This window comes from Prunus mume, linkage group LG3, assembly GCF_029339155.1.
Source record: "Prunus mume cultivar Tortuosa linkage group LG3, ASM2933915v1, whole genome shotgun sequence".
Lineage (NCBI taxonomy): Eukaryota > Viridiplantae > Streptophyta > Magnoliopsida > Rosales > Rosaceae > Prunus > Prunus mume.
In genome coordinates this window covers 6,679,429-6,702,745 of record NC_142700.1, presented here as the reverse complement: position 1 = coordinate 6,702,745, position 23,317 = coordinate 6,679,429, and the positions used below count along the sequence as shown (strand labels likewise).

The 23,317-nt window shown below is 36.4% G+C and overlaps 1 protein-coding gene, 1 long non-coding RNA gene and 2 pseudogenes across 3 annotated transcripts; 1 reads left to right on the top strand and 3 right to left on the bottom strand.

The window, feature by feature from the left end:
• Positions 1–2,608: 2,608 nt before the first annotated feature.
• Positions 2,609–3,954, bottom strand: LOC103325381 (basic helix-loop-helix (bHLH) DNA-binding superfamily protein). Its single transcript, XM_008227537.2, has 3 exons — positions 3,904–3,954; positions 3,025–3,734; positions 2,609–2,909 (listed from the first exon to the last, which is right to left on the bottom strand). The coding sequence occupies exons 2-3, from the start codon at positions 3,712–3,714 to the stop codon at positions 2,736–2,738; spliced, it is 864 nt and encodes a 287-aa protein (XP_008225759.2). The 5' UTR covers positions 3,715–3,734; positions 3,904–3,954; the 3' UTR covers positions 2,609–2,735.
• A 3,368-nt stretch (positions 3,955–7,322) lies between these two features.
• LOC103325380 (WAT1-related protein At5g07050-like) lies at positions 7,323–9,470 on the top strand (annotated as a pseudogene). The gene is made up of 6 exons (XR_016124888.1): positions 7,323–7,533; positions 7,618–7,797; positions 7,887–8,130; positions 8,224–8,364; positions 8,637–8,805; positions 8,955–9,470. The product of XR_016124888.1 is annotated as a WAT1-related protein At5g07050-like (transcript).
• On the bottom strand, positions 9,323–10,275 carry LOC148918577 (putative cinnamyl alcohol dehydrogenase 1 pseudogene; annotated as a pseudogene).
• A 502-nt stretch (positions 10,276–10,777) lies between these two features.
• Positions 10,778–13,256, bottom strand: LOC148918576 (uncharacterized). The gene is made up of 2 exons (XR_016124889.1): positions 11,857–13,256; positions 10,778–11,758 (listed from the first exon to the last, which is right to left on the bottom strand). It is a non-coding gene; the product is annotated as an uncharacterized LOC148918576 (long non-coding RNA).
• Between the last annotated feature and the right edge of the window lie 10,061 nt (positions 13,257–23,317).

The window sequence follows — 23,317 nt, the reverse complement described above, 5'->3', positions numbered from 1 at the left end:
CCCTTTCGAAGATGATTACCTCATGAAAAGGAAAGGATCGATGCCACATTTAGATGTATCTGGTTTCATTCATGGTCTTAATCAGCTTTATAGGCATATTCTCTATTCCCTTGGCTTTTGAAAGGCACCACAACGTCTAGCTCACAGCGGGTTTGTTTGGAGAAACTAGATTAATTTGGAACACACGGCGTAATTAACATGAGACTATATGTCACTGTTAGGATTAACATGTGAATAGCTTTGATACCGTACTAGAATGTGAGTATTCAACTCAAAACCATTTGATAATAGGTGGAGAGGCCGAAGATCATTTTAAACTATTACTACAAGACTTCCATTTCTAATGTGGAATAATACTCTCAACACAACGGTGAATGCAAATTGCCAGAAAAGTGGGATGGACAAATATTGTATTACGCATAGGCCAAAGCAAAGCAAGGATTATTGCATGCATGGGCCTGATCATATGTAATTCTTCCAACATTGGAATAGATGCCATATTTTTAACCAGACACAAAAAGAAGAAGCAAATTTGTGAAAAATCTAGGAGTCTTTCTTGAGACTGATTCCAAGCGTTGTCTATCCCTAGGACCACGAAAAATGGTACGTATATCGAACACTTCTATTTTCCTACCAGAAATAGATTATATTCCAAACCAATATGTCTTAGTTGCCTCTACTTTATTATTATTAGGACCATGAAAATGATGTGGTCGATCGAACAATTTTATATTTTCACAGCAAGTGAAATAAGATTATATTCCTACTTGAACTGCCGATCCTTACTAGAACAGTCAAAGAAATGCTCAAAATCAGTCCTCAAAAGTCATATTAATATTGCACCTCATAATCATCATGATGAGCAATAATATTCATCGCACGGATGTGGCTCTATACACACTGAGAGAATATACCATTTTTAAATCAATTAATTAACTTTAGGAATTCTTATAAATACCGACTACCACCATGCAGATTGGCCTCAGACCTCTCCTTCTACAACACAACCTTCCTTGGTATCTCAAATATTATATAGTCTCTTCTTTCTTCCATTCAAATTTGAGTTCAATTCATATGTAGTATAGTATTTTGATATTGGGTAAGGATTGGGTAATCTGCATCCTGAGGTTTAAATCAACTTTATATATATTTGTTGTATCTAGCCCTCGGGGTGCAGATTACCTCATCCTCACAACCAATGTAAGTTATAACACCTATTAGATATGCAATCGTTTTCTTCTCCATACATATATAACCTCATTGAGCTTAATTGGGTAATGATCGGGTAATCTGCACCCTGAGGTTTAGATCAACTTCATTATAATAATTGTTGTATCTAGCCCTTGGGATGCAGATTACCTAATCCTCACTGCCAATTAATGCAAGATAGATTCACTTCTCCTATATATCCTCATTGTGCTCATTATAAAATTATTTTGTATCGTGAGGTTTAGATCTACTTCATTACATGTTGATATTCTAATCCCTGGGATGCAGATTATCTCATCCTCACTACCAATACAACTTGTGTCGTTTGACTAATTTCATAATGTGTTATTAATTAGAAGTATGATATTTGGGTAAGGATCGGGTAATCTGCATCCTGAGGTTTTAGATCACCTTATAATTATTGTATGATCTAACCCTTGGGTTGCAGATTACCTTATCCACACTGACAATGCGACCTGTTATGCAAGGAGTTCCATTGGAGATTATGGACAAGACAATGGTTGCATAGAAAAGGTAAAGGCGTGGTTGCTAGTATAAGCACTAGCTTTTCAATGATTTTTCCTTTTTCATATATATAAGGTTTTTTTTCCTCCTGTAGAAGCGCTACAAATTAGCTTTGTACAACAACTCGATGGAAGCAAAAGAAGGAAAGATGAGAGCTGTCAATTCCAAGCGGGCATAACTTTGGGCTCCACTGGGACGAAATCTTTAGCCGAATAAGGGCCAAAAGAAGGCCAAATCCGCATTTGAAGTTTTTAGCAAATTATTTGAGCAAATTTGTGACTTCAATGAGGATTAGTTTTGTTAACGGGAGCTAGTCTAGTGAAAAAAGATATTGATTTGCAGATTCCTTTACTTTGTAGACTGTAGTTTAGACTATTGCTTATTCTATAAAAAAAAAACATTGAGATTCGTTTTTATTATTTGAAATTGTATTTTTATCAGCTTATCAAGGAGTAACTCCTTTAACGAAATTGTTAATTCATCGAGTCTCCATTCATTTTTCTTAATTGCTAGTCATCATTTGAACAATCATAATTAATGACAAATATAATTAACAAAACTGATACCGTGTGAATTCTCATTGAGATCCAAAGGGTCTGCAATTAACATTACGATTTTAAATTAATATCAAACATTTCTTTTGGCCCCTCGACAATCCTTTTTTCTTTTTCTTAAAAAAAAAAACTCTATCCTTAGTAATTGGAGAATATCTAAAGCTTGGCACAGGGGCGCAACCAACCAAATATATAAACAGAAACTGCAATCTGAGAATGACATGATTTTTTTTAACCAAACAAAAAACAATCTCACACTGACAGAATTCTTACATGAAGCCAAAAAAAATACATTTCTTGAAAATTAGAGATTTACAAGAAATTGGTTAGATTAGCACCTACAAAAAAAGGTTAACTAGCTAGAAATTAATTAATACAACAAAAAGAACAACAGATTAAGAAATTAACAAACAGGGCCTTGAACGACTAGAATTATCTGGCTGGTTATCAGCAATTGGTTTGCAGCAACTGAGCAACACAGTCCTTGAGCAAGGGTTTCGATTCGATGTCGTGATCATTTGCGAGGACTTGAACAAATTCTTTCGAAACCAAGCACTTCTCCTCAGAGTAGAGCTTCTCTTGAACAACTGGGGATGCAACAGCTTGCAGATCCTTCTTTTCCTGCTTGAAAATTTCAGCAAATATCTAAATTAATTAACTAGATCACCACTAAAGAAAACAGAAGAAGAAATTGAACTTTTTTTTTTGTACACAGTACAGATGAAATTATTAGTACCTGATGAACTGGGGAATCCGACATGAGCTTGAGAACTGAAACTTGTGCCTGCAAGAACTTGACATACTTGTAAGCAGCTTGCAACATTTCAGCAGTGTTCATCTTGGTGGCACCAGGAATGAGCCTTCCGAGCTCTTGAGTCTTCTCTGTTATCCTCCTCCTCCTCTCCCTCGCCGCAATGCTCTGCGCTGACAGGGTTACTGCCCCACCATTGGGCTTGTTCATCTTAGCACATTCATAGGAAGGCTGCTGCTGAATCTGGGTTTGAGGACTTGGAGTTGGAGCAAAAAGTTGAGGCTGGAGAAACTGATCATCATATGCATTGAAAAAACTGCACATGCCAAACTTTTGGCGTTTTGGGTTCTGCTGATATGAGCAGCCATATTCATCAAGGCTAGGGAAGATTTCTGGTGATTGGAAGGAGGATAAGTTGATGTTTTCTGTTGGCAAATAGAAATCGGGGAGGAGAAAGTTTTCAGAGGAGGAGGATTCGTAGGTTTCGAAGAGTGGATCAATGCAAGTAGTGTAGTCTGGGAAGTTAGGTAAGCTATAGTCCTGCAGACCCAAGATGCCTGAAGCAGCTGCCAGCTGCTCTTGCTGTGCTTGGAAGCTAACCATATTCATATCTGGGTTGAGAAACTGAAGAGAGCCCCAGTCATCTGCAGGGCAAAAACTACTCATCATAGCCATGGAAATTAATAAGTAGAACCCTGCAGAACAGACATGATTTGAGAAATTAAGACAAATGAAAGACCAACAAGAGAGAAAGAAGAGATATTGATCTTACCAAATGAAAATTAGTTAAGTAATTAAGTAAAACAAGATGAGGAAAACCTTAAGACATGCATGCATGAGAGAGAGGGAGAGAGAGAGATATACCTGAGAGAGAATTAGATATTCTTGTGTCTGGGGACCTGGTTGGTTGTTGAATTGCAGTAGACTTAGTGACAAACTAACCTTATCAAAATATATGCAAATTAACCAACTGAAACATATATAACAACACCTGCTGTAGTGCTGGCTGCTGCTCACTTCACTATAAGAGAGAGAGAGAGAGAGAGAGAGAGAGAGAGATGCGGGGGGAGGTGGGCAGTTGGGTTTTCATTTCTTTTGGCGCAGATAAAGGAGGTGGTTTCAATGATCATGGAGAAATATTATAACCACCATCTCCAATTAATCTCCTAATTACCAGCGACCACACACTCACCCTTTTATTTCTAGGGTTTTCATTTTATGTTCTCTATCTATAACCGTTACTGACTCCTCGTTGGCGGCTATATATTACTTAATTATATGCCCTATTAACTAACTAATTTATTAATTCTCAACGTACATATTGTACTCTTTAGTACTAGTGCTCCGTCTATTTTCATGATTTGCCATTTCTTAAGTTCAATAATTTTTCCATTTTTTCGTCCAAAAAAAATAAAAAATTTCCATTTTAAAAATAATGATTTTTTTGTTGTTGCAAAAAAAGTTAGGAAGGGGAGAGGGTTTTCTCACACACACTTTCCAGGTGTTATGAAGATTCAAACTTGAGACCACTAGTCAGCAAGTTAAGACTCTTTTATATTGGGCTAGACTCTGTTGGGAATTTTTATTTATTTATAAAATTGATGAAAATTTCCAAGTCACTATTCACAAAGGAGGGAATACTAGAAAAATATGTGTGTATAACTAGCAAATGTGTGATCGGTGCATGCATATATTCTTAGTTTTTTTGAAGTCTCAACCTTTTTAAAGAGTAGGTGGTTGATTGTAACAAATGTTATCCTTTCCTTTCAAAAATAAAAATAAAATAAAAAAGAAGTAAATTTCATTAACCGGAAGCATTAGTTACAATAAGGTCATCAGTAATAGAATTCATTAGCCACACAAGGCCTTCCTCTAATCAATAATAAGGACTTGTTCGTGTAAAGCAAAATGGGCAATAGCATGAGCCACCTTGTTACGCTCCCTACGTCGAAATTGCACTTCCTTTAAAGAAAACTACATGAGCAAGTCTCTCACACCATCCACAATGTTGTCGAAAGTAGCCCAAATAGTCTCCCCTGAATTAATCATCATAACAACTGGAGTAAGTTTTTATGAGGAAAGGGAAAAAAACCAGCATCTGCCTTTTTGTGTCACTTGTGGTCCTTAAGGTTAGTATGTGCGATCACAAATGGCCCCTGTAGTTAGGTTCTATCAAAAACTCCGTTAGTTTGCTGATGTGGCATATATATATATATACATATATATCACAAAACATCCATGAGGTTCACACACTTATCACAAAATGGTCCCTACGAATTTTTTTATTTTTTTCATTTAAAAATCATAAAATTCATAAAATTTTAGTTTTCGTTTTAAAATTATTTATAAATGAAAAAACCATTTATAGAAGGATTTTAATCTTGAGGACCATTTATGAACCCTAAACCCTTAGTTTTTTCATTTTAAAATTTTATGAATTTTAAATTATTTTTTAAAAACTTCATTAGTTTGTTGATGTGGCATATATATGGAGCCCACATCTACAAAAATATAGTGTCACATGTATTTAAAATATAATATGTATTTTTAAATAATTTAAAAATTCATAAAATTTTAAAAAGAAAATCAAAATTTTATTAATTTTAAATATAAAAAATTAAAAAATTTCGTAGGGACCATTTATGATAGGTGGGTGAACCTCATGAATGTTTTGTGATATATTTATATATATATATATATGTCACGTCAGCAAACTAACGGAGTTTTTGACGGAACCTAATAACAAGGACGTTTTGTAATAATAAGGATGCAATCTGATAGTTTCGTAAACCTTAGGGACGTTTTGTAATAATAAGCCTAAAATAATTGAAGAAATAACTCCAGCCCAATTAGCTGAACTGGTATTTTAGCTATAAATCCTAAAATAATATGACAAAATTGTATATTTAAAGCGTATAGCCGTTCGGCTATACTATTAAAATATATTCAAATATTTTTAAGATATCGCCGCGGGGCTATACTCTTAAAATATATTATTTTAGAGGTACAGCCGTGCGACTGTAAGCATTAAATATATTATTGTAGAGGTACACAAGGCTTGCACTCGTAGTCACAGCCATTTCGCTTCTCTATGAGCTTTCAAGATTCAAAACTCGGTCTTAAACCTCTCTCTATCTCTCTCTCTCTCAACTCAAGGTTCGATTTTTTTCTTTCGTTTCAGTTGCTGCGTTGATTGGATTGGATTGAACTCTCTCTACGAAAACCATCAAATTTCATTCAGCTATTGAAATCTCCACTATGATAACAACTCTGATGCTATAAAATCATAAAATCCTTTGAAGAAACTCTCTGATAATTGTTTTTCCATTTAAACAAACAAAACAAAATTGCAAAATCAGAAACATACGTAAATTGGACGCCATGTTAGCAACGGAGAGAGACTCGAACTCGTAGTTAGGCGGTCTGGGAGAAGCCAGGCGGCCCCTAGGCGGTCCAGGCGGATCTAGGCGGCACCTAGGCGGTCTGGACGGAGCTAGGCGGTCTGGGCGGATCTAGGCGACCTCTAGGCGGTCTAGGCGGATCTGGCGGCCCCTAGGCGGTCTGGGAGGAGCTAGGCGGCAGCTAGGCGGTCTGGGCGGATCTAGGCGACCTCTAGGCGGATATGGCGGCCCCTAGGCGGTCTGGGCGGATCTAGGCGGCCTGCGCGGGTCTAGGCGAGTCTGGGAGCCAAGGTGGGTTTGCGTTGGTGTTGAGGTCTGCTGCTCTCATAAACCAGAAGTGCCATGTGAAGAAAGGATATTAGGAAGTTTCTTGATGGGATTTATGTGAGTGAGAAGAGGAGTGATTAGATTTTTGGGATTTGTACTTGTTAAGAGTGCTTTTTCTGATTTTGATTTTGAGTTTTTCATCTGTACTCTCCTTTTTTTTTTTTGTTGTTTTTTTTTAATTATAAAAATATTGTATGGAAATTTTGGTGAGTAAGTTTTACTATATTTTGGGTTTCTGTTGCCAAACATAAATTGTGGAATTCTGGGATTATTTTATGCTGTTTATTGATTTTTAAAGTGAGAAATGTGATGGCCAATCTTTCATTTTGCACAATCTTCAGTTTTTAAATGTTTGTCTTTGAGCCAAAATCGGGAAGAACACTTAAAATAATTTCCACTAATAAAAATGCCCCAAAAATGGTTCTTTATAGTTGCACCATCAAGGAAGTTAAACCCTGGACAAAGTAAGGTGTCATGCCTTTTTAGAATTGCTGAACTGATTGTGAATTCCGCTAAAAAACCAACCCATTAAAGCTTGATGCAGTGATCCCAATTTTTAAATTAGTCCAAGAAAGTTTCTTATCCATATCAATGGAGGGACGCTCTTATTACTTGGCAATGGTACGGGTTCAGCTCATATATGGTGGATCAAACATCCTCATAAAATTCTCCCTTGCAGAAGGACTCAATCCAATTGTCTTCGTCGTTTACCGCGGCATGTTATGGCCATGGTTTTGGTAGGACCATTTGCTTATGTACTTGAAAGGTAAGTTATCGATTCTTGCATCTCTTCATATTTCCAGGCAGTAACAACAGAGAAAACTAATTCTTGAATGGATTTGTAAAGCAGGAAACAAAGGCCTTCACTCTCATTTTCTGTAGCTGCCAAAATTTTTGTGCTTGCCTTGTTTGGAACCACCATCCATCTGAATGTGCACTATGCTGGTTTAGCATACACTTCTCCAACAGTTGCATGTGCCTTGAGTAATGTTATTCCCAGCTTGACATTTCTAATGGCAGTTCTACTTGGGTATATTCTCTGTCCTTTCCCTTCCCTTTCTTAAAGGGGAATATAAATGTTCTTTTTTCCTGTTCTGCAATTTGCTTGATCTTACACAGGTTGGAGAAGTTGAAGTTTAGAACTGCTAGAGGTCAAGCTAAGGTGGCTGGCACACTTTTCTGCATTGGTGGTTCTCTTGTTTTCACTTTCTGGAAAGGAGGATACCTATTTAAAGGTTTTGTAAAGAGGCCACTGATAAATATATCTGTTGGGGAGATGAGGCATGTTAAGGAAAACTGGATCAAGGGGGTTCTTCTTATTCTGACGAGTCACATTGCATGGAGTGCATGGCTAATCCTCCAGGTGATTTTATAATTGAATTAAGATGACACCCTTTTATGTCATGTAATGTCCAAGTTTAGTTCTTTGTCCAACTTTGGCTCTCTGGTCTCACAGGCTCTGGTCTCCAAAGTCTACACTGCTCGATTATTGCTAACCACGATGATATGCTTTTTCGCGTCGTTGCAATCTTCTTTTCTTGATCTGTTTTTCTATCAAGAAATCCAATTTCAGATTGGAACCTGCAACTTTCAAAACATCGCCTACTGCGTGAGTGTTCTCTTTCTCATATCTTATTATTAGGTTCACAACGTTGATTTCAACAATTGATCATGCAAATTCTTATCCGAATCTGTAATTCGATTTAAAAACCTCACAGCAGAACATGTAGAAGAGAACATTGTCTTTAGTGTGTGTGTGTATAAAGTAAATAAATGGGACATCCTATTTTGTTGTGTCTTATTGGGTGTTTTTCTCCTTGTTGGTATAAGATATATTTGAATCTGTCACAAGTTCTGGTCTTCATCCACTCCTTACTTTTGCAATAGGGAGTTGTAATATCAGCATTGGCCGCTACCTGCAAACATGGTGCATCAGTTACAAGGGACCAGTCTTCGCAGCTATGTTTAGTCCACTTCAAGTCATTATAGTGGCATTGTTCTCGGCAATTTCTTTCGCAGAGCGACATCGCTTTGGCAGGTAACCTGAAGAACACAGACACCTTCTTCCTATTCCATCTTACTACTTCCACATTTGATGGTTTCACTTATCCATTCTATCACAGTAGTTTGTTTGTCATGAAAATTAGTCACAAATTTAATGTATTTTGTGTAAGTGGTGGTGTGCAGCTTGATCGGAGCATTTCTCATTATCGTGGGCCTTTACTGTGTGCTGTGGGGAAAGAAGGAAAGACAATCTTGTTGCTGAACAGACAGAGAATGGAAAAGGGGTACTTGAAGACATTAAAGTGTTGGAGAATGATATTTCAGTCATAAATCCAGTCACTAGAGAAAGGACATGATCGTAAGAGTTCAGTTTCTTTTTACACATGTGCAGAAGATCAATCCCAGATAAAATTTCAGAGAGGTAAATGCACACCACCTAACTATAAATGATTGCCAAATTGATAATGGTTTGAGCCCTACAATCCAATCCATATGAGCTTATTAATACAAATCAACAAGAGAAATCCTTGCTCTCTTTCATGGTGTCTATTTCAGGGAGTTTTCAATATCGACACAAACCGGTATATCACAACACTTTTTAGTAGCCTCTCAATAGCTTCATTTGCAGATTGAATTGGAATTATTTCAATCATTGGATGAATTCCATTTGAAGCACAGAAATCTATCATTTCTTGGATATCCTTTGTTCCACCTGTTACACAACCAGAGAAGGTTTTCATACCTGCTAAAAGGTCAATGCATGGAGTTCATTATATATATACTTGCAATTGCAATAACAGTTGGATATATAAAACTGTCATTTCAATCATTTGAAACATGCCAATGTACCGATATGAAGGTTGGCAGGACTGATTTTGACTTCACTGGGGAATCCCACCATAAGACCAGAACTCCACCAGTTTCAATAGTTCCATGTATGGATCAAAAGGGTGGTCACCACCAGATGCTATATCAATTATAAAGTCTACCGACTTCACCAGGGCCTACATAGCAAACAATAACCGATAAATACTAAACCTATAGGATGAGCCATCATTTCCACTATTTTTTCTATTGTTCATGTGATGAGGTAAGAAACTTTATGTATTTTTACCTTCATCTGATTTCTGTCAGATGAGACCACAAAGTTATCTGCACCCAGCTGACTTAAAGCTTCCTCTTTCTTGGATATGCTAGTGCTGAAAATTGTTACATTCAAACCAAATGCCTTGCCAAACTTCACTGCCATGTGACCTAGGCCACCAAGGCCAATCACCCCAAGAGATTTACCAGGTTGGTTCATCTTACGGCGTACCATCGAAGCATAAACAGTAATTCCAGCACAAAGTAGAGGGGCTGCCGAAGCCAATGGATAGTTTGCCGGTATTAATGTATGATTGGATGCAGCTTGCTTTTTTATCAAACCAGCGTCCTCATGAAAAGTTGGATCTCTTACTCTTGTGAGATACAAGAGAGGTATTGCACTTTTCTCCCCTCTTAACATTGGGAATTTCAGGTGCACGTGGATATGGTATATGTAAGAATGAGATGCTACTTCTCATCTAACACGTTGTTTGAAATCTCATTTAGAATACTTCGTATATATATCAATGCCATATGACCTCTGATACCTTCAATTTATTTCAAAACTCTTCTCTTCGTTGTCTCATTAGAATGTTTTGTATCCAATTTTTCATGTGCGGAGATTATATTGATGTATCTCAAAGCAGAAGAGCAGGTTGTCAAGTGCAATGAGAAAAAAGGTTGTCATTGGGTTTAGTTCATAATTACCATGGATACATTTTAAAAAGTAAATTCTTACACTAGCAATTTTATGCTATGAAATTCAAGATTCTTTTATACCCAAAATGTTGGTGGATCCCTATTTTTTGTTGTTGTATTTATGGGTATAACCCGTAATATTTCTCATAAATCAAATCCATTTTTTATTCTTGCCTAATAGACTAATCGCTGGAAATCATTAGAATGGGAGGTATCGGAAAGAATTTAAAATCTCATTCCCCAATATCACTGGTATAAATAAAATAATTGAATAAATATCTCTATCCTCATTAGCTAAAGTGGTATTTTAGCCCTAAACCCTAAAATAACATGAAAAAATTGTATATTCAAAACGTATAGCCGGGCGGCTATACGGGTTAAATATATTATTTTAAAGGTATAGCCGCTCGGCTCTACGGTTTGAATATATTGGAATATTTTAAATATATAGCCGCTCGGCTATACTCTTTAAATATATTTCCAAACGAACACGAAGCTTGCACTCATAATCACAGCCATTTCGTTTCTCTGTAAGCACTTCCAAGCTTCAAAGACTGAGTATTGAGCCTCTCTCTCTCTCTCTCTCTCTCTCTCTCTCTCTCTCTCTCAACTCAATCTTCGAAATTTTTTCTTTCGTTTCGGCTGGTGCGTTGATTGGATTGGATTGGACACTCTCTATGAAAACCATCAAATGTCGTTCAGCTGTTGAAATCTCCACTAAGATAACAACTCTGATGCTATAAGTAGTTAGGCGGCGTCTAGGTGGCCTGGGCGGATCTAGGCGGCGCCTAGGCGGATCTAGGCGGCACCTAGGCGGCCTGGGCGGGTCTGAGCGTCCCTTTTTTTTTTTTCCAAATGAAGACGGACGAAGCTTGCACTCGCAGTCCAATCTTCAAAATTCAAATACTCGGTTTTGAGCCTCTCTCTCAACTCAAGCTTGGATTTTTTTTTCTTCTGTTTCGGTTGCTGCGTTGATTCGATTTTTTGTGTGCTTTTCTGTTATTGAAGTTGGCAACGTCAGATGAACATCCAAGGCAGTTTCTTAGTATACCAGAAGAAGCCCAGCAGATGGTTCTTTAACCTGAGGCACACCTTGCAGTTTGGCATTGGATTACACCATGCCGGTCTAAATGACAAAGATAGATCTCTGGTTGAGGAACAAGATTCAGGCATTTCTGTTTTACCTCAATAAGCATGAGTCTTTCCTGAAAAACACATTCGGAAAAGAGAATATAAAAAGATCATTTTCTTAATCTATATACTGATTAGGCATATGTATTAAATTATAGGTATTGGTTTGTACCAGCACATTGGCATGAGGTGTAAACCTTCCAGGTCATCATCTGATCATTATTAAGGTAAGGCAAAATTTGTGCGCTATCTTTTTCATTTGGTTCCTATATTCACAAAGGTTTCTAGCAGGAGTATATTGCAGCAGCTGTTCTTCAGAACAAATTTACGTAAGTGTTGATTCTCTTGTAGTTGCAGGGAACATAATATTATGATGGGAAGACAAAGAGAATATGTTGATTTTCCAATATCAATCACAGATATATTGCAAATGATGGTTTTGGTCACACGTGACTATATATATAGAATAAAAAATGGAAAGAAAGAAATACGTGAATCAGATTACATGCTTTTCTCCTTTTATAATCAACAGTTGCTCAGATTCTACAAGAAAGATGGGAGTATATGTCCATCACAATCCGCCCGCGCCTAACAATCAATAAACACGAATCATATTACTTTATGAATATTTGCCTCAAATACTAGGAATCAGGTTGTTTGGGGTTTTGAATATCAGAAAACCAAATAAAGTCAATGGATGAAGTCTTGCAGTCCTAAATCTAATCAATAAACCATTTTCCTTTTTATTTTTTCAATACTCTGCACCTATCTTTTTTTTGCTGTTAAAAGTTCAGAACGCCCATCATTTGCATTGCTGCTGTGACAATGATCCTCTTGTACTTAAATGTGGTGAAGACACAAGTTAAAAGCCTTTAAATGTGCCCTTAGTATTTGATTTATTGAGCCTTTACAAAATCTTACATGAGCGTGTAGTTTTCTACAGATGTTTAATCCAGCTTACTATGGCTTGGACAATACTGAACCTGAGTTTTATATAAAGTGGATAAGGACCGCTTAGATGATCCACATGTCAAATCCAATCTGCTATTTCAGCTCAGAGTTGTCTTCAACTATATGTTTTTCGAATAAAAACTTCATGTCGTTTTGCTTTTTAGTTCTCTCGTCGTTTTATTCTCCAACCATGCATGAATTCTGCATTCAAGCACATTTCTCGCAGTTAGAATTACCAATCAGTGATTACGTCACAGACTTGAAGTCAGTAATGGATCAAAGTATGCGAATCATCCAGGCCATGATAGATATATGTGCTAATAGTGGGTGGATTTGAAGCTCAATTACTTGCATGCATCTTCTGCAAAGGGTCGTGCAGGTATTCTTCTTAGTAGTTACAATTCTGACTTCTTAGTAGTAGTACTTGCCTAGAATAAAAGACGAGTGCTAGTGCGAATTGGGCATTCTGCCTTGTTTATATTATTACATTCGACAGCTAGCATATCAGTTGATTAGTTAGAGATGTTAATCGGGGATGCTGAGCACCCTTGAATGTTGTTAGTCCGTGCCTCTTTCCTGTATTGTTTATCTTTGTTTTGTTTTTTTCCCCTCTTAACATTGGAAATTCACTTGCACGTGGGTATATGTAAGAATGAGATGCTTCTTCTCATCTAACACGTTGTTTGAAATCTCATTTAGAATAGTTCGTATATATATATATATATATATATATATATATATATATATCAATGCCATATGACCTTTGATAACTTCAATTTATTTCAAAACTCTTCTCTTCGTTGTCTCATTAGACTGTTTTGTATCCAATTTTTTATATGCAGAGAATATACTGATGTATCTCAAAGCAAGAGCAGGGTTGTCAAGTGCAATGAGAAAAAGGTTGTAATTGGGTTCAGTTAATAATTACAATGAATACATTTTTAGAAAGTAAATTCTTATACAAGCAATTTTATACTATGAAATTCAACATTATTTGATCCACAAGATGTTGGTGGATCTCTATTTTTGTTGTTGTATTTATGTGTTTAACCGGTATTATTTCTCATAAATAAAATCCGTTTTTTATTCTTGAGCAATGAGATAATAGCCGGAAATCATTAGAATGGGAGGTATCAGAAAGAATTTAAATTCTCATTCCCCAATATCAGTTGTATAAATAAAATAATTGAAGAAATAACTCTAGCCCAATTAGCCGAAGTGGTATTTTAGCCCTAAACCCTAAAATAAAAGGAAAAAATTGTATATTTAAAGAATATAGCCGTTCGGCTATACTATGATAACATCAACTCTGATGCTATAAAATCTTTAAATCCTTAGAAGAATCGTTTTTCCATTTAAACGAATAAAAAAAATTGCAAAATCAGAAACATACGTAAATTGCACGCCATGGTAGCCACGGATAGAGACTCGAACTCGTAGTTAGGCGGTCTGGGCGGGCCTAGGGGTAAATTGCACGCCATGGTAGCCACGGATAGAGACTCGAACTCGTAGTTAGGCGGTATGGACGGATCTAGGCGGCCCCTAGGCGGTCTGGGCGGATCTAGGCGGCGCCTAGGCGGTCTGGACAGATCTAGGCGGCGCCTAGGCGTCTGCGTTGGTGTCGAGGTCTGCTGCTCTCATAAACCAGAAGTGCCATGTGAAGAACAAGGATACTAGGAAGTTTCTTAATGGGGTTTACATGAGTGAGAAGAGGACGATAGCTGAAGAGGAGTGATTTTTATGGAAATATCATCAGTGCCAAGAGCCCTGATTAATTAGAATATAATCATAATCAGTCAACCTTCAAGGAAAATCGTATGATGTAATTATCGTAATAAGTTCTTAACTTTTATGACTAATCACAATTGCAATTTTGAAACGTTGAGGAGAAAGCTACAATGAGAAGCCGCGCGGCTATGCTATTTTTCAAAAGGACCCTCCAGCGATTAGGAGCCATGTGTCCAAAAAAACGTATAGCCGCTTGGCTATACTATTTTTCAAAAAAGAAAAACATAGTACAGCCGCACGGCTATACTATATAAATACACTATATTTTAAAGGGCTACACTATTTAATAAATAAATAAAAGAAAAAAGGACCCTCCAAGTTGCACTAGTTTGTACTTTATAGATATTAATTTGATAGTTTAAATATATCCGAAGTAGATATTAATCGGCCACTATATATATATACGAACTATTCTAAATGAGATTTCAAACAACGTGTTAGATGAGAAGAAGCATCTCATTCTTACATATACCCACGTGCAAGTGAATTTCCAATGTTAAGAGGGGAAAAAAACAAAACAAAGATAAACAATACAGGAAAGAGGCACGGACTAACAACATTCAAGGGTGCTCAGCATCCCCGATTAACATCTCTAACTAATCAACTGATATGCTAGCTGTCGAATGTAATAATATAAACAAGGCAGAATGCCCAATTCGCACTAGCACTCGTCTTTTATTCTAGGCAAGTACTACTACTAAGAAGTCAGAATTGTAACTACTAAGAAGAATACCTGCACGACCCTTTGCAGAAGATGCATGCAAGTAATTGAGCTTCAAATCCACCCACTATTAGCACATATATCTATCATGGCCTGGATGATTCGCATACTTTGATCCATTACTGACTTCAAGTCTGTGACGTAATCACTGATTGGTAATTCTAACTGCGAGAAATGTGCTTGAATGCAGAATTCATGCATGGTTGGAGAATAAAACGACGAGAGAACTAAAAAGCAAAACGACATGAAGTTTTTATTCGAAAAACATATAGTTGAAGACAACTCTGAGCTGAAATAGCAGATTGGATTTGACATGTGGATCATCTAAGCGGTCCTTATCCACTTTATATAAAACTCAGGTTCAGTATTGTCCAAGCCATAGTAAGCTGGATTAAACATCTGTAGAAAACTACACGCTCATGTAAGATTTTGTAAAGGCTCAATAAATCAAATACTAAGGGCACATTTAAAGGCTTTTAACTTGTGTCTTCACCACATTTAAGTACAAGAGGATCATTGTCACAGCAGCAATGCAAATGATGGGCGTTCTGAACTTTTAACAGCAAAAAAAAGATAGGTGCAGAGTATTGAAAAAATAAAAAGGAAAATGGTTTATTGATTAGATTTAGGACTGCAAGACTTCATCCATTGACTTTATTTGGTTTTCTGATATTCAAAACCCCAAACAACCTGATTCCTAGTATTTGAGGCAAATATTCATAAAGTAATATGATTCGTGTTTATTGATTGTTAGGCGCGGGCGGATTGTGATGGACATATACTCCCATCTTTCTTGTAGAATCTGAGCAACTGTTGATTATAAAAGGAGAAAAGCATGTAATCTGATTCACGTATTTCTTTCTTTCCATTTTTTATTCTATATATATAGTCACGTGTGACCAAAACCATCATTTGCAATATATCTGTGATTGATATTGGAAAATCAACATATTCTCTTTGTCTTCCCATCATAATATTATGTTCCCTGCAACTACAAGAGAATCAACACTTACGTAAATTTGTTCTGAAGAACAGCTGCTGCAATATACTCCTGCTAGAAACCTTTGTGAATATAGGAACCAAATGAAAAAGATAGCGCACAAATTTTGCCTTACCTTAATAATGATCAGATGATGACCTGGAAGGTTTACACCTCATGCCAATGTGCTGGTACAAACCAATACCTATAATTTAATACATATGCCTAATCAGTATATAGATTAAGAAAATGATCTTTTTATATTCTCTTTTCCGAATGTGTTTTTCAGGAAAGACTCATGCTTATTGAGGTAAAACAGAAATGCCTGAATCTTGTTCCTCAACCAGAGATCTATCTTTGTCATTTAGACCGGCATGGTGTAATCCAATGCCAAACTGCAAGGTGTGCCTCAGGTTAAAGAACCATCTGCTGGGCTTCTTCTGGTATACTAAGAAACTGCCTTGGATGTTCATCTGACGTTGCCAACTTCAATAACAGAAAAGCACACAAAAAATCGAATCAACGCAGCAACCGAAACCGAAGAAAAAAATCCAAGCTTGAGTTGAGAGAGAGGCTCAAAACCGAGTATTTGAATTTTGAAGATTGGACTGCGAGTGCAAGCTTCGTCCGTCTTCATTTGGAAAAAAAAAAAAAGGGACGCTCAGACCCCGCCTAGGTGCCGCCTAGATCCGCCTAGGCGCCGCCTAGATCCGCCTGAGCCACCTAGACGCCGCCTAACTACTTATAGCATCAGAGTTGTTATCTTAGTGGAGATTTCAACAGCTGAACGACATTTGATGGTTTTCATAGAGAGTGTCCAATCCAATCCAATCAACGCACCAGCCGAAACGAAAGAAAAAATTTTGAAGATTGAGTTGAAAGAGAGAGAGAGAGAGAGAGAGAGAGAGAGAGAGCTCAATACTCAGTCTTTGAAGCTTGGAAGTGCTTACAGAGAAACGAAATGGCTGTGATTATGAGTGCAAGCTTCGTGTTTGTTTGGAAATATATTCCAACCGTAGAGCCGCGCGGCTGTACCTTTAAAATAATATATTTAACCCGTATAGCCGCCCGGCTATACTCTTTGAATATACAATTTTGTCATGTTATTTTAGGGTTTAGGGCTAAAATACCACTTTGGCTGATTAGGATAGAGATATTTCTTCAATTATTTTATTTATACCAGTGATATTGGGGAATGATAATTTAAATTCTTTCCGATATCTCCCATTCTAATGCTTTCCAGCTATTAGTCCATTAGGAAAGAATAAAAAATGAATTTGATTTATGAGAAATATTACGTGTTAAACCCGTAAATACAACAACAAAAAATAGGGATCCACCAACATTTTGGGGATAAAAGAATCTTGAATTTCGGAGCATAAATTTGCTAGTGTAATAATTTACTTTCTAAAATGGATCCATGGTAATTATGAACTAAACCCAATGACAGCCTTTTTCTCATTGCACTTGACAACCTGCTCTTCTGCTTTGAGATACATCAATATAATCTCTGCTACTCAGCCCCGCCTAAGTGGCTGGTTTAAGCTTCTGAGTAGAGGTTCTTCAGTTTCTTCTTCTCCTTCCTTTTTATTCTTTGAGTTATTTGTTGATCTTTCTTTAAAGTCTAACCCGTGAGTCCTTTTTCCAAACAGTAAGTCCCTAGTGTAGAGGGCCTGAGTGGTGGGCAGGAGACAGAAAATTAAGAGAGGTTAATAAGTTTCTTGTAGGGTAAACGGTCAGTTTAGGAAGCCCCTGTTTATCTTCTTCCTCAGAAAGCCAAATCTAAACACTTGAGTAGTCATGAGTCATTTATTTAGGACAAATTCTTGTAGTTCGAGCAGTTCTAAAACCAGTATAAGCCGACTCCCATAGATAGTTAATGAAGAACAATTTGAATATGATTCCAGTAGTAAAGAATAATTAGACTTTAGAGATTGGAATATACCTAAAGTCCCGAGTCAAAAAATATTTAAGAAACATTGGTTGCCTTCTAGTTTTAATAGCACAACTCATGTTAAAACAGTTGAAGAAGTGTATGCTTTGAGTAAAGAACATGAAACCTACCAATTGCTTAATCTTGAATCAATTAAGAAGCATAAAAATGATGGTAATAACTTTCTGCATATTGGTTTAGTTCAAGTTGCAGTTAAACCGCTAACCAGATTAGGATTAAAAGCTTCTATTCTTCTTTGTTTGCGTGACGCTAGATTTACTGAATTTAGTGATAGCACCTTAGGAGTAATTGAGTCCAGTTTATGTAATGGCCCAGTACATTTTGATTGTTATCCAGATTTCACTGTAAGTCTTAGTGATCCTCATATACTAAAAACTTTAACTCTAAACATTAAGACTGAAGGTTATAATGTCCTCCCAGGAACCCAACCTTTATCCGTGGTTTACAGAATTTATTACAAAGTAGCAGGTACTAATATGAATTTCCAAGCTCTTAACCCAAAAGACCAAACTGTTTTAATCCAAAGTCATACAGCAGATGCCCATATCCAAGTCCCTCAGACCATTAAGTGGTCAGAAGTTGCCCTTCCGAAAGATTGGACCCTAGTCACCGAGAGCCAACCAGTTCCAATACAGTGTAGTCTAAATAATTTAGATTATATCCAACAATATCTAGATGGTACAGTAAAAATTAGATTTGAAAATCAGCCCCTGAAGAAGTCTAATGTCCAGTTATAACAGTTGCCGACCCCTGGTCAATCTCAAAGGCATGCTCCTGCTAGGCGCTCCTTTGCAGCCTCGTCCTCCACTCTAGAATGAGACCTAGAGTTAGAAAAGGCCATGATTGATTTCAAACTTGAGTCCCTGAGAAAATCCTCTTAGGTAAACCAACCTTGTTATGGCAAGGTACCAATCCAAGATGACAAGTCCGATTCACCTGAGTCACTTACACAATTTGACTTCCTAGTTGAAAACTTTGCAGCAGTTGATAATCAACTTAGAACCCTTAATAAAAAATTGAGATTAATTGGAAAATCTTAAATCATCATCTCAAGACCCCGGAAAATCAGCATAGGAGAAATAGTTATCACCAAGCTTACCCTAATAGTGAAAGCCATCAAAAAATCTTTAATGAATGGAAAGATTATATGCGGTCAGCCAAAGTTGAAATTTTCTACCTTGTTTTTATTGAAAGCCGCTATATGTCTAATGAGTTAAAAACTCTAACTAAAGAAAAATGGAAAATGGTAGACAAATCAGAAGTTGAAGCTAGTCATCCCCCAGTTGACACCATAATCATCAATCATAAGAATACACATATGCCTGCTAGCCCCTTCAAAGCCTTTGAAAGCAATGATACTAATAGAAGACTAATTGAGCAGAATAATTATACCAATCTGAGTCTAATTGTCATAGGGAAACAACTGGATACAATTGAAACTAAGATTGACAAGATAAGTCCCCCAGAAACTAAGTTTAAACCAAAAATTGAAAAACCAATAGTTCAGTTCCAGGATCTTAAGTCAAGCCCCACGCTTAAGATTAAACCTACAATAAAGAAAATTGAAGAAATGTTAGAACAGTTGACCCCAAGTAAAGCTGAAAAATCTGGTCTTAAAACACTAGTTTGAAGAAAGAAACTTCCAAACCCAGTTTTCAGTTTCTTCCGATAAATTGTACGAATGGAATATTGATGGTTTGTCTGAGCAAGAAATCTTTAATAAGTTACAACATATGTCCATGGTTGCCAACAGTTACATCACCAATCACAGTTTCAAACAATCTGAGACTGTACTCAAGTTAGTTACTGGGTTTACCGGTACTCTCAGATATTGGTGGGATAAGTACTTAACCCTTGAGTCCAAGAATCTGATTATTCATGCTGTAAAACTTAATGAAGATGGTCTCCCTACACAATCTGATTCCCTATAGAAGACGGAGTCAACACTTTGTTTTACACAATAATTGAGCATTTCATTGGAACCCCTAGTAATACTACTGCCAGGATCCATGACCAGCTTAGTAATCTTAAATGTCCTAAGTTGTCTGATTTCAGATGGTACAAAGATGTCTTCATCTCTAGAGTCATGCTTAGGGATGATAGTAATCAACCTTTCTGGAAAGAAAAGTTTGTTAATGGTCTTCCAAATTTGTTTGCCCACAAAATACGCACGACCATGAGTAATGAACAAGGCCATATAGATTGGGATAGCTTAACATATGGAAATATCATAAGTACAATCAACCAAGTTGGTATGAGAATGTGTATTGACTTTAAAATTAGTAGACAAATACAGTCCGATAGGAAATCAGCTAAATATGAATTAGGAAATTTCTGTGAACAGTATGGTCTTGCCAGCATCCCTCCTTCCAGGAAAAATAAGCCTAGTTATCCCAGTCACATTCGAAAAAATCGTCATTATTCACGTAGAAAACAATTCTCCCGACATAATAATGATAATCATGAGTTCTATAGAAAAAAGAAATTTTCCCCCAAGAAAAATTGGTTGAAAGCCCCAAGAAGTCAAAAGAATAATCATTCCAAGAGAAATAATGATAAAACCAAAGTCAAATGTTTTAAATGTCAAAAGTTTGGTCATTATGCCTCTGAATGCAAAGTAAAGGATACTATTAAACAGTTGAAAATTAGAGATGAAGAAAAAGAAAAGTTGATAAAGGTTTTAGAGTTGCGAGACTCTGAAACAAGCAATGATGAAACCATAGTGGCCAGCTCTGAGTCTGAATCTAACCAGTCTTCAGATTCACAGTCCAGCTCACCTAATATCCAAATTGGTTGTAAAGATAAATGTTGTAATAGATTAAAATCCATTTTTGTTCTTACTAAACAAGAAGAACAAGAACAATTATTAATAGATTTAATAAGCAAAGTTGAGAATCCTGAATTGAAATCTGAGTATTTAAAGAAGTTAAGAAAAGTCATTAGCCAAGAAAGCCCAAGTCAGTCTGTTCCCCAACCGATTAGTGTAAATACCACTTTAGAAAAATTTGCTAAAAAGAAAGAAATTACCTTACAAGATCTACAATTAGAAGTAAAAATGGTTGAAAAAGAAATAGTTGAATTAAAACATATAAGTCACAAATTACAAAATGAAAATTATGCAATCAAGCCAGATTTAGTCCGTCTTATGGAAAAAGAGTCTTCTGAGTCCAAAAGCCAATCAGAAAGTCCTCACAATTCTGATGGTCAAACAAGTCAATTTTAGAAAATGGTATTCGAAAGTGACATTATTTGTCCAAAATTTTGAGTTCAACACAGTTGCCCTATTTGACTTAGGAGCTGATCTTAACTATATTCAGGAAGGTCTAATCCCTACTAAGTTTTACCAGAAGTCTAGAAAATCCTTAAGCACTCCAGTTAAATTTTGAGTTACCAAAAGTCCATGTATGCCAAAATAAAATTTGCTTTAAAACCTCATTTGTCTTGGTCAAGAATATCACTGACGAAGTCATTCTAGGATTACCTTTTATTGCCTTATTGTATCCCTTCCAGGTAGACTATGATGGTGTCATCTCTACCTATTTAGGCGAAAAGGTTAAATTTGAGTTTCTGTCTAAACCAGAATTGCATAACCTGAAAGCTTTGCAAAAGCAGTCAGTGTCCAAATCAGACAGATTATTAGAAAAAATAACCAGTTGAATTTTCTTAAAGAAGAAATTAAATTCAAAAGAGTTGAAAAACAGCTTAGTGATAAATCTTTACAGTTGCAAATTCAGTAGTTTGAAAATAAGTTGAAAAATGAGATTTGCTCCTACCTGCCTAATGCTTTTTGGTATAGAAAACAACATGTTGTTTGTCTTCCCTATATCAAAACCTTTAGTGAGAAAAACATTCCTACTAAAGCCAGGCCAATCCAGATGAGTCAAGAAATAATGGAGTTTTGTAAAAAAGAAATTAATGAGTTACTTCAGAAGAAAATAATTCGCAAAAGTAAGTCCCCTTGGTCATGTCCTGCTTTCTATGTCCAGAAGAACGCTGAGTTAGAAGTTAGAAAGAGGAGTCCCAAGATTAGTTATCAATTACAAGTCACTTAATTCGGTCTTAGAATGGATTAGGTATCCCATACCAAATAAGAGAGACCTGATTAATAGATTAGAAAAAGCAATTGTTTATTCCAAATTTGATATGAAGAGTGGTTTCTGGCAAATCCAAATAGATGAGTCAGATAGATATAAGACTGCATTTGTCACCCCTTTCGGTCATTATGAATGGAATGTAATGCCATTTGGTCTGAAAAATGCCCCTAGTGAATTCCAAAATATTATGAATGAAATTTTTAATCTTTACAGTCATTTCTCAATTGTCTATATTGATGATGTTCTCATCTTTTCTGAGTTAACAGAACAACATTGGAAACATTTGCATAAATTCCTTCAAATTGTCAAACATAATGGTCTAGTTGTTTCTGCCAAGAAAATCAAGTTATTCCAAACCAACATCAGATTTCTTGGTTTCAATATCTGCCAGTCACAAATCTCCCCAATTGATCGAGTCATTTAGTTTGCTGATAAATTTCCTGATCAAATTCTTGATAAAAGTCAACTCCAGAGGTTTCTATGACAGGACCCGCCTGAATTTCCCAAACCGAGGCGGACCCGTCTTGGTGCCGACATCACACTGATGCCGGGCCCACTTACTAAAACCCAAGATCTCCTACCAAAATTTTGGCAGAGTCTCCCCTGTAAAATGCTCAAACCCAACAATATTCAACCTGCATAATTTACATGATAGATAAATTCCAACTGCCAGCATGCTTTTAACATACAACAATCCAACATAAAATGGCATCCGGCCTCAAGTAACAACCTAACATGGGCGATAACAGAGCATCTACAGAATTTGTTTACAACAAACAGTGGAGTAGAAAGAATTTACACAGACCCTAACAACTGATGAAAAGTTTGAAGCTCGCAACTGCTCGAACGCTTCCAAAAGCAACTATTGCCTGGGGGGCGCAAAACAGAAATATGTGAGTGGACAAAAATAAAGTTTGCACTTTAAATCAACATAATAACCCCACCATGTAAAAATAATGCTCTAGCATGCAGTTCCACAATTCATAAATCAAAAACTCCAAACATATCATCCCAAAATCCAACAAATCTCCAAATCTCAAATCCACAACTCATTTCCCAATGATATGCAACTCTCATCAACCCGTAAACACTCATACATATATATATATATAACTATAAGTATAATATAATATATACTTCTCTCCA